At 32.3% G+C, this 12,509-nt stretch overlaps 1 protein-coding gene across 1 annotated transcript in view; it reads right to left on the reverse strand.

Moving 5' to 3' along the window:
• LOC111046903 (dynein heavy chain 3, axonemal) overlaps positions 1 to 12,509 on the reverse strand; it is a 69,177-nt gene that overhangs the window by 39,768 nt on the left and 16,900 nt on the right. The window contains exons 15-26 of the mRNA XM_039440301.1: positions 11,154 to 11,298; positions 10,483 to 10,621; positions 9,863 to 10,007; positions 8,735 to 8,946; positions 5,018 to 5,217; positions 4,470 to 4,647; positions 4,023 to 4,285; positions 3,011 to 3,212; positions 2,700 to 2,903; positions 2,307 to 2,421; positions 923 to 1,121; positions 189 to 357 (exon numbers count right to left, since the gene is read on the reverse strand). Of these exons, the coding sequence (XP_039296235.1) occupies positions 189 to 357; positions 923 to 1,121; positions 2,307 to 2,421; positions 2,700 to 2,903; positions 3,011 to 3,212; positions 4,023 to 4,285; positions 4,470 to 4,647; positions 5,018 to 5,217; positions 8,735 to 8,946; positions 9,863 to 10,007; positions 10,483 to 10,621; positions 11,154 to 11,298 (2,171 nt within the window). The remainder of the gene's footprint in view (positions 1 to 188; positions 358 to 922; positions 1,122 to 2,306; positions 2,422 to 2,699; positions 2,904 to 3,010; positions 3,213 to 4,022; positions 4,286 to 4,469; positions 4,648 to 5,017; positions 5,218 to 8,734; positions 8,947 to 9,862; positions 10,008 to 10,482; positions 10,622 to 11,153; positions 11,299 to 12,509) is intronic.

Genomic DNA, 12,509 nt, shown 5'->3' on the forward strand with positions numbered 1-12,509 from the left:
TTCTAGACACAACAATCAGATGGAAACTCGATGGAACCACATGGAAGAGGTTGATATTGAACAATATAAATCACATTGAATGGACTGCTCTGAATGTCTTGATTTAGTAGGAATGACAATTTTTCAAACACTATAATGATAACCACAATGATGTGCAAATATTTTTTTACGAACTTTATTGATCTTACCTTGAAAAATTTCCCCATAGCTTTATAGTCCAAACCATCAGAACAGTTAAAAACGACACATTGCTTGGCCACAGCTTTTGCCAAATCTTTACAAGTTTCCGTTTTGCCTGTTCCGGCTGGTCCTTCAGGTGCTCCTCCAAGGTTCAATTTCAAAGCTCCCATCAGCGTTCTCAAAAACGAGAAAAAGAATTAGAACAATTTTCAAAATACTTTTTATTTGCACGGATAGAGAAAATTCAAGACATCTCAATAAGATTACGAAGTGTTTGCTTGCTCCAACTGAAAACAACTTTTTGTTAACTTGAATCATCAAAAATATTTTTTAACGCTAATTATTATTTTTTGAACATAATACCCCGCTATATAATATATGAGTCAGGTTTATCAGCGATATAAGATTAATACAAAAAAGATCATTGACTATAGCTAAAAACTTGAAACTATATCTAATTCCAATAAAAAACTATATATCTACTCAAGTGTGGCCAGCCGAGCATCCACAAATGGTCACATTGCAGATTGCAGTGTGTATGGTAAGACCAACGAGGCCAAGCTTACCAGGTTGGCCAGTGACTTAGCAAGCCACTTGGCCATCGACTGGTCAATAGTGTAGACTAGGAATTAGATAGTTCCAGGAAAGCTCATTTGTACTTATACCTTTAAGGAAGCCAAATTGGTTTAGACATAAATTTTTTTCCAGTTTTTGATAGGATATTTTTAACTTTTCAGCTCACCTGTAGCAACGATCTGTCAGTGGAGTTATGACAAGGCGTGGCGTATTGCCAAGGTATTCATAGCCATATTCTAGAGTGGTAGTTATCATTGATACAAAAATGCTATTATCCTTAGCATAATATCTCAATTGGCTGGTCCAGTTGAAGTCAACAGGCGAGGTTATATTCATCCCTTCCAAGCTTTTAACAACATCTCTGGCTGGAATACAATTCTCAAAATTAGAAATAATTTATTCAAGGAAAAAAACGACTGAGATTTAAATAAGAACTCCAGCATGCAATTAATATGTTAATAGTTTTAGATTCATGCGAATATGTTAATACAGAGTGATCACGAGAAGCATTTGCATTTTAGAAATGAAAAAAATATATCAATTTTTCAAGATACTGTTTATTCAACTTGAGTAAAATAGTTGTGAGTATATGCCATTTACTTTTCTTAGAGAAAATTATGTCAGGAAGGTGACGTCCTTTTTCCCTGAGGCAATTCCTATTCTGTCCAGAAAGCTCTTCCACACTCGTTCCAGTGTATCCTCAGTGAGTATCGCCGTTTTCAAGTCATCTAAACTGATTTATATTTGTGGGGACATTTGAAAGAGCAAGTTTATCGACATAAGCCCCGTACTTTAGATGACTTGAAAGCGGCGATACGTACTGAGGTGGCGTAGATCACTGTGGATACACATGAACGAGTGTGGAAGAGCTTCCTGAACAAAATAATAAAATTGCCTCAGTGGAGAAGGACGTCACCTTCCTGACATAATTTACGAAAAGTAAATGGCATACACTCACTCAAGTTGAATAAATAGTATATTGAAAAATTGATATTGTTTTTCCATTTCTAAAATGTAAATGTTTCTCGTGGTCACTCTGTGGATTTATTTTTTTTTAAATAAGTTGAAATTGATAGCAACAGTAAGCTATTAAATGAAGTGTATTAGTTTTGAAAAAATATTTTAATCACTTATTGAGGCAGGTAAACCCTTAAGGAGATCAAAAGCTGTCACAAAAAATCATAAGTTTCAAGAAATATGATGTCTAGTAAAGCACAATTTATGAAATAATACTAATAAAAAAGATAAAAACATGACTCAATAACTACTGTTCACTAATTTTATAATTTTGTACAACGTACTTTATTATTATTTGAACTTTTATCTATTCAAGATTAGTTGCTTAATTTGCAACAACAATCCAACCAGAATCTGACCTGGACTTCTACTGTAACTGCTTCTATAAAATCAAATAATTTAAATCTCAGTCAAAATCACATCATAAGAGAGCACCAAAATATTCACATCCTGTGCATTCTATGCATGGAATATAATATCATTTGAGCATTTACTTGGAACAAAAATTAATGATAGTAACAGAATAGAATTACCATGAACATCAATAACAATGAGGGCGCAGATAGTTACTCTGGCTCCAGCTGACAATTCTCCTCTAACCAATATGACCATGTCATCGATTTGCGAGTTGCATGTTTTCAAATATTTCTGCAAAAAAATTAATAAGTACATCAAATTACAGCAGGCTAGTTTTCTTGCTTTCATCTAGAATATTTTATTTGAATGGACATGATTGAATTGCTATAAGAGTGAACATAATTGATTTCATGAAAATAGAGTAAACACAACAAATTCAATTGTCCTCGGAATCTATCCAGAATATGTTACAGATCAATCATTGCTTGAGTGAATACAGTATAATTATATAACACATGTTTTTTATTGTATCTTGATTCCAACTGTTGATGTCAAAGATGTTGACTTACACTCATTTCCTTCTGTTCGATTGCACTTGTGACTTCGGTTGTCCAATGAACACTGCTTGCACACAATATCACCATGCCAGGCCAATCAAGCGCCCACTGCGTTCTCGGCAGGTTCATGTAAGCAGCAACAGCACCCCAGCATACATCGCGTATTGATGCTATCATCAGCTCCTCAACTTGCAGAAGCCATTTTTCAACCAAACCCTAAAAAATTATAAGAATGAAGAAAAATGCAATGGACAAATGCATATTTAAACCAGAAACCTATAAAAACATAAAGAATGTGGGAAACTTATTCATAAAATAATGACCTTAGCATCTGCTGGTATGATTGTTCCACTCAAAGGAACAATTTCGCCTTCAGCAGAGATCATTCCGACGATTTCTTGATCTTCGGTGAATTCAAGTTTAGCAATACCTTCGAAGCACTTTTTCAAGTGTGGTTGCACCCTCATAGGATCTTTTGTTTCAGACAATATTTCAAGCAACTCGTCATTGGAAAGGAAAAAGAATCTGCGAAAAATAGTAAAAATATTTCTTTAATTCAATGTTTCATAGTGAATGGAGTTTCACAATTATTGAGTAAACCAAATTCCTAATTAGTGCTAACTGAAAACTTCTGCACAGCAAATGTTGGCAACAGGGAAAATAGTTGGAGGATGTTCGATAAAAGCTACTATATAAGCATTTTCTAATTCCTTCCAGCTATTTTCTGTTTTGTGGAAAAGTGCTTTGAAGAAGTATATAGATGGAAAAAATGAGATACTGAATTTTGTTAAATGCTAATTTATAATAATATAAAACGAAATTCAAAATAAATTGCTATCAAGTACGCCGAAGACTTCTTCTACTTCAAATATTAAAAATATAGAGAATATTTAGAAGAATTTAGTTGCAAGCTACAACCCAAAGAGAATTGCCAGCTCAAGAATTGAACCCATTACTGTATTATACCCAGGACAGGTATTCTTTTAACAATCAAACAGAACTGACAATCTCCGGAAACCAGCGCTCAATTTCAACCAAAGCGGCTAAACATTATGTAGATGAAGAGAAACGAGATATTACATTTTTTCAAATGCTAATGAATATACAATAATAATTGAACGAGAATTAAAATGAAATGCTATCAACTATGCAGAAGTCTTCAGAATTTGGAAATTCATTCAGTAAATCATTGTGAATCCATTGGCATTTGATAATAGCAAATCTCATATTCCTTCAATCTCAGAGTAAATTGTATGACATGAAAAATCTTGAAAGATGATATTTGCTGAATAATAGTGTGAGAGTGAATAGAAAAATATGTTTAAAGGTACAAACCTGGGGAAATATAATCGTTTCTTTTCAAGGTAATCATTCAAACTTTTTTGTATCTCTTCGAGAACTTTGTTTGAAACCTGTAAGATATTGAGCATTCCAGGATAGTCAGTTGCCTTGAGAATGTGTGTATCAAGTTGTACTGCTGCCATGATATCTCTCCAATCTTTGTCGACTGCACGGAAATTTCTTGCTTCTTCTGGCATTTGACGCATTATGTCTTCAGAACTAAATATTGGTTCCAAATACATCCAAGTTGCTTGCATCTTGAAAAAATAGAATCATAATTCAATTTAATGAGAAGGATATCAGCGTATTTTAGTGAAATAATAAAAAGTGAAAAGCAGCTGTAATAATACAAATATACTGTAATTCGAGAACATAAAAGAGTGGACAACTTAAAGAGAATGGAAAGGTCCAGTACAAAAATTACATTTAAAATTGACTCACCAATAGCCAACTATCAAGAATATCTTGCATCGATATCAATTTTTCCTCCCAATCTTGCATTTCTTGCTCGAATGCTTTCACATATGGGGAGCCTCTCATTGTTTGTGCTTTGAGTATGTGATCATCTAACATCACCTGGATATCATCTACTGCCGTTAGAATACTGACTCCAGTTTCCCTGAATAAGAGTTGCGATAAATTGAAAACTTGATAACAAACAATTGATAATATTGAAATATCAAAATTCAAAGTTGTCTATAGATTGAAAATGATCTGATTTGTAAATATATCATTGATCAATTCTCAAGAATTAGTGTTTAAAAAAGTGAACCAAAACTTTGAGAAGATGTGAATTCTATTCCTTAATGAAACACCAAATCTATTTAAAAAGCAGTTAGAGACAATTAGCAGTATTCTTTATTCTTTTAATGTATGTAAGAATTGAGTGTGAAAAAATTTGAAATATTGGAATTTTATACAAAAATTTCAACATCATAGTTTTGCATGCTAGACTATCATAGATAGAGAGAATTTAGCCAATGCATTACCTGTAAGGACTCAATTCAAAGCAAACATCAGTCCAATCGGATTTCATCTTGTGTAGATTCTTCTCTAAAGCATATTCACGAGTAGCTGACACACCAATTTCTTCCAACTTGGTAATGTACTTTGTTAGACCAATATCAATCATATCACACAGAGTCGATGCATCAGTCGGCATAATTTTCACTCCAACAGTATCGCTTATCTTGAATAATGAGAAAAAAGATGAATATATACATTATCTACATTTAAAATCAAATTTCAAGTTGATTAGTACCATGAAATATTAACTTGTTGATGTTGATAACTGTAAATTATACAATTTCGAAACTTACTTACAGTGACATCAACAAAGAGTACATTGATAATTAGAGTCAAAAGTGTATTCATAGTTTATAGGGTGTGCTAGTAGCTACTGATGTGCCAATAATAGAGTGAATTCAATACAAAATAAATGAAGATTCAACGACTACTGACAGATACTTAAATACAGAACTAATTAAAAAGTGTGTGTGTGTATGTGTGTGTGCTCGTGTGTTTCGGAGTGCATGTTGGCATCCATCTATGTCGATGCCTGAAAAGTGCACCTATTTGAAAAGATACTGAATCATACTACTCATAGGTATTTTGTCGCTTGTTCTTTATCAATAGTTCTGAAAGATGGAATCTTTACTTTTCTATGATTTGTCTTTATTCTTATAAGTATAGAATACTCAATTGTATTTGGAACTTGCTCCTCACTCACAGGCATTTGTCCATATGAGGAGCCTTCTTCACATTTTATATCTCTTTCTATATCTTTGTAAAGAGATTGTATTTCGTAAAAAGAAGAAATAAATCAATTTCAATTTCACAAGAATAGTTCAAATCAGCTCAAAATGTGTATTTGGTGCAATAAATTGCAATGTGAACTAACAATTGCAAAGTAACTTACAGTGTCAATCAAACAGCAATAAATTTCCAATAGGCTTACTCAACACTTTAGATGAGTTTTTGGAGTAGTAGAGGAAAAAGTAGAAGTAATAGAATGTTGTTGATTACAGGGAGGATAGAATCAAATTGATAAAAATAATAATACTGTGCATTCAAATATATTCAAATTCTTTATTCAAAAAAATAATTAAACAATCAAATGCATTCCAAAAATCAAATACAATATTGTTTCCTAATTTCTAATATGTGTTTCCTATAGGCTACCCTGTGTGGGGACACTTGAATATATATAATAAAATATTTATATACAAATTTAAATATTATATCATGAAGAACATAATAATTGAATATGGTATTATATTGAAATAAATCAATATGTCAATATTTATAATCATTCTTGCACACATTCATACGCACACACATTCACATATGCGCACACACATTCACACATGCGCACAAACACACACACACACACATACACACACATACACACACTTACACACACTTACACAAAACTTAAAACTATGTACGGAGTGGTTGCTGTTTTTTTCATATTTAGTTCAATTTTATTCATAGTTAACGTTTCGTTTTTTTTTTCAAAGTGCTGATGTAATTAGACCATAAATGAATGCGTTTTGAAGAAAGAGACAGTGTTGAAATTTAATACTGTCTTACTGTTTACGCATACCGGACGGGATTTGTGAGTTCAATGATCTTTGATTGTTGCAGTGTTCATGTCGTGTAAATTATACTAAATTTAGACCTATATTAATTTAGTAAAAAAAAATCATTCGGGTTGTCTAGTTGTAAAATGAATTTATTGATTTCTTTTCTAAATAACTGAAGTGACGTTATTTTCCTTGTTGTTACTGGAAGTGAATTGAATATTTTTATAGCTATGTATTTGAAGTGTCGTCTGGAATGTTCTAATCTTGGTTTTGGGAGGTTAATGTCCTGTGAATTCCTGAGGTTTATTCTTTCTCTCATCTGTTGAATATCGAAATCATTTTCAGCTAAATCCAGCAATGCTTTGAATAGAAAAGAATGTCTCACTGATAATATTGATAGTTCTCTGAAGAGCATCATTGAACTATATTGTTTAGGTTTATTACAAATTATTTTTCCTCCACCTACTGTCAAAAGTACTTACTTTACTCCCTGAAACATGATACTAAAGTGTCACTTTTTCGCTCTCGGTACTAAAAAACAGAAAAACTCCCTAGGGAGTAAAAGTGACTCCATTTAAATAACATGGGAAGCATCTCTATTTTAAAAACGTACATTTGAAATAGGTCAGAAGGTCTAAGCTCAGATGAGGAAGCATATAGAGTAGTCATTAAACCAACTAAATTCAATACCTCAACCAGACATTTGATCGATAATATATAAAATTTATGTTTGTATGCTGAAATTATTATTACAAACTTCATATCACTATACTAGAAAAAATGTATATTTTTTTTCTTTTAATCCATGTTATTCAAAATACCAGCCAACGAATATTACTTATTAACTAATCAAATTTGAAACGGGAACTTCATCATAGCTGTAGTTGTAGCTGTCATTGTTGTTACAACTTTAGCCGACAGATAGTGCTGTCGGAGGAGAACTGTGATTACAAGCCAGCTGTTTCTGTTTACTTTTTAGATTATGTTGTAACACATTGTTTGGTCACATACGTTTTTAAAAATTATTTTATTTGCAGTTTTTATAAAAATGTAGGTGGAGGAAAAATGTTGTGTATATCATGAATGAAAAATGTTTTTTCTCCCTCAGGAAAATTGTTGCCCTCGGCTTCGCCTCGGGGCTTCAAACTTTTCCCTCAGGGAGAAAAAACAGCACTTTTCACTCTAGATATACAAATAACTATTTAATATATGTTTCTGACCAGTAATCGCAGGTTTAATATGAACATTGTATGCACTCCCATAGCATATTATTCCATAATTTATTCTAGAACCAATAATTGCATGGTATAATTGTAACAATACTTCTTTTGGACATAACTGTCTAAGGTAATACAACTTCCTTTTGTATACAAATAACTCATTTTTTATCTTCTGCACATGATCTGACCAAGTGAGCCTACTATCCAATATGAGGCCCAGATACTTAACTGTACGTGCTTGTTTTATTGTTTCACAGTTACACAATATATTGTTCACCTGTTGCGCACAATCTAATTTATGGAAGTAAATACTAGTTAACTCCTGATCCGTGTTTTGAAGATTAAATTGTATTATGTTAGATTTGTCTGTGTTGATAGTTAATTCATTTTCGCAAAACCACCACCTAAGGTGCTTAAGATCCATTTCTAATTTATTTTTAAGTTCTTGATTTGTTTTGGCCGAATAAAATATAACTGTATCGTCTGCAAAAGATGTAATCTTTCCCTGTAAGTCACTATCGTTAATAAAGACCAGGAATAAAGTACTTGATAACACTGATCCTTGAGGAATACCTATGGTAATGTCCCCGGGTTCACTCAACGTATCGTTAATTCTGACCCTTTGACTCCTATTAGATAGGTAGGATCTTAACCAATCATTAGCAATTCCTCTTACTCCTGATAAATCAAGTTTTTTTAGAAGCATGTTTTTATCAATAGCATAATATGCTTTAGATATATCAAGCATGTATTCAATATTCAGCTATGGAGTACTAATGAACGAGAATTTTAACCATATCATCCAGTGTCTGAGCTATGATTTTATTAATTTCATGAATATTGGAGAAAATCAGTTTCTAGGAAATCAATTTTCAATGTGTTAATTGTTATTGGTAATCACCTGCTGCCAGTGTCGCTCCCTGATTCCTGGATTACAAATCGTTTGAAGGATCGGAACATATTGCTTGAATTTCTCGACTTTTGCTCTGACCATTTCAGCAACACGTTTGGATCCAGGAACATCATACAAAGTTTTAGCCAATTTATAAAGAATTTTCCACATGTTGTCCACTGTTTCTTTGATCTCTTCGGCATCCAGTCCTTTGAACGGTCCTGTTTTGCAAAAAAGTGCCAAACATTGAATGGAAATTGAGTTTAGTTTCCTCGCAGCTCACTTGTGTTGATCAAGTTTAATGTGGATTTATTTTGTCTAACCACTTTATTAAATACAAAAAATATATAGAATACTTTGAACCACATAGCTAAATAAAAAGTTTCTATATTTTCTACCTTGGATATCAACCCATATTAGTGGGAGAGAATTATGCGGTGAGGGTTATGTGATCAAGATAAAAATATTTATTTGAACAATAATCAATCTACAGAACTAGCTCAACAGTTGAGCTAGCAGCTGGTTCTTTGGAACAATGCAGCTGAAATTCTTACAAATAAACTAGGTAAATTCTGTTAAAATTGATTAATTTAAGATATAACATTTTCGGCTATAATTAACAGTAGTTCACTCTATAGCTCCATTTCAACAATTATAGAGCTTTCCCAGAAAGTAGCTAGTTCTAGAAGAAACCCAACAATAATTGATCCATCCATGAAGGATCAAATTTTCCTTTTTGCACAATTCTTCTCCTAGCTAAGGCATGCATTACGCTAACGAAGATTGAATATTTAAATACAGAAATATGTGGAGGCAAACATCAGCTGAAAACTCAAAAACTGCCTCCTTAACACAAGTCTAACATTATCATTGTACAAACTGGAGCTATTTATTTTAGAAATTCGTTCTTGCTTAGTGGTTCTCACTAATAAATCAGATTTTCCAAACAATATTAAATGTCTTACTCGAGATCCTACTACGAGTCCCTGGACTACTACGTCTTGCAGGCTGAGTAGTTTTCAGTAATACAGTATATCATACTCTATAAATAAAAAAATAAATAACAATAGGCTTCATATTCATTAACCTCCATTAGTTGAAATCGATTGATTGTGTTGGAAATCATAAGATAGTTACCGAAATACCACTTGTCATAAGACTGATGAAATTCGAGAACAGTGTGCCAGAGCCTGTCATAAGGTTCAACAGTATTGAGCATGTTATGCAGATTGGTAAATGGAGACACATCAAAGTCCAGCAGTTGTTCTTCCATGTTGATCGACTGTAGACATAAATTGGTTCAAATGAGGGAGAAGTGGTGGTTGGAAATTAGAATTTCACTGAGAATCTATACAAAAAATATTAATATTGGATTATCGTTTAGTAATTATTAATATTTTATCTATTCGTTTATAGTGTCTTGAAATATATTTTTATCAAGACAAATTTCAAGTCTGAGATGACAAAATTGATTATTTTAAAATTATAATTAGAATGATAGCAGAGCATCTTTGTACTGGCTACTATCCATTCTTGGTGCTGTACTTTTCTTTTTCAGTGCTGTAATATATGAGTTTTTATCATTGCTACCAAAATATTCTACAGTACCTATACTACAACATAGTGCAGTATTACTCAACAGGAATAATACTCAGAGGGTGATATACTATATTTTGCCTACTTTATGAGGGATTAACGTTTCTGTAACATATTATACTTGAACTACCCAAACAAATAATTTAGAAAAGTGAACTTACATCAGCTACTTGCTTATCTTTCGCAAGTAACTGTGTTAGAGCTTCAACTGTATTGACGCAATCATTCATATCCTCCATCGTCAAAATTGGAGGATCTTTCTTCTTCAGAATATCCAGGTCTTTCTGATGATCTTGCAGTCTGAATATTGGAAAAATTATATCATTATATGAAAACAAACCAATTGTACAATTGAAAATGCTGAGTAAATCGAAATATAGGAGATAGAATGAGAAAAACGATTTCGAAGATCAACAAGAAAATTATTAACAAATAATTTTTCATTCTTTCCTGTAGATAATAGATATTTCAATAAAATATATTGCTATCACACTCCGGAGAGTTAGTCCAACTATTCAAATATTGATTTTCAAACTCAGTATGAGACGATGAGTATGAAACGGTTTTTCATTAATAAAGAAGGAAGAGCAATCTAACTAGATTTTACTGAAGAGCTGCAAAATATATATACCACAGCATAATAAAACACAGCTTCTTTTCTCTAAAAAATAGGATAATATTCATCAAGGAACTGAGTATAATAATATACTCGTAGGATAAATTATACTCGTATTCTTCAATTAGAATATTTTGACTTATTCTGTTACCTGAAGATTGAAAACTACTCAATTTTTAATAGAATACATTTTTATTAAAAAACCATCAAACTCACACAATATCGAACTCGGCTCGCTTGTTGCGAAGTGCAGTTTCAACCATCTCTCTAATATGTGCGATTCGCTTCGTACTCAAATCTAAACACTGCTCCATGTCCTTCGGCCACAGGAATACTCGACTGTTCAATGCAATATCATCAACTAGAATAATGAAAAATCACAAAATATTGTAGAATAATTTTTAAATATTGTAATGATACAAGTAATATAATGATTTTCAATATGTATATGCACTGTAAGTTGAATAAGGACAGATTACAAGTTAATATAATAGCTACTCCAATACATTTATATATTACATGATCTAAGATAATAATTTATATACTGTACAGAAGAGCTTCACAAGCACACTGATCACTGATGTGAGCTGTGAACAGCTGTCAACATCAACTGAAAGGATTCTAAGAGAATCACATCCATGTACAATGGGCCGACTGATTCAGGTTGGTAGTAGCACCAAAGCACCTAGTAGTAGCTAACAATAAAGCAGAAAATACGTTTTTTTTGCCTGTGGTTGATTTAAATGCAGCCCTGAGTAGCCAATTTGTAATGCAACCATTGCCACATAGCAAATATCCTAATCGTGCAGACTATCTCAGATTGTCATCGTGTAATAAATACTCCTCGTTCTCATTTTATTAAATACTAGCAGGGCACCCGTGCTTCGCTACGGGAATTAAAAGATAAAATTATTTTTGTGAAACATTTATAATCTAAATCCTACCAAAATTGTTATAATCGTTTTTGAGATTACCCCACAACTTGGCATGAAAATAATTGAGTCAAATCATTCGAATAATTTATTAATGTTAATGTGTTGAAAGTGCTCTGTAGAAGAGTAGTCTAATTGCAGAGAATTTTGTAGAATATTGGGCGGGGCTTAAGAGTCGACCTCGACTTTATTCATTGGTAATTAATATTACCAGTTGACAGTTATCAAATTAGCAGTGATCATGTTATTTTTGTTTTTGCTTGATGCAATTGAACATCAAATTCCAAATTAAGTTGATTAGGAATTTGATGACTCTGGTAGCCTATCCATGGATCTCTTGCTTATTCTGGAATTTTTGGCATAGCTTGTCGCTTACATTTCGTTTCACTTATCCAAAAGTGTAAAATCAGCCAATCCATAGATTCTTTCTTCCATGGAAGTCCATTCATACATGAGAGTTCATTCATAATAGTTAGTATAACATATTGTGGCTGATTTCTTATGTCCTAAACTTTACCATAATAAATATTAAAGTGGGATCATTTTAATGTGAATTTCCATAAATCTAAATAGAGTGTATTCAATCACTTTGATTACTGACTACCATTACATGATTTCTTTCTTTGATCTTAGCTTAAAA

This window comes from Nilaparvata lugens, chromosome 1 (genome assembly GCF_014356525.2).
Source record: "Nilaparvata lugens isolate BPH chromosome 1, ASM1435652v1, whole genome shotgun sequence".
Taxonomy (NCBI): domain Eukaryota; kingdom Metazoa; phylum Arthropoda; class Insecta; order Hemiptera; family Delphacidae; genus Nilaparvata; species Nilaparvata lugens.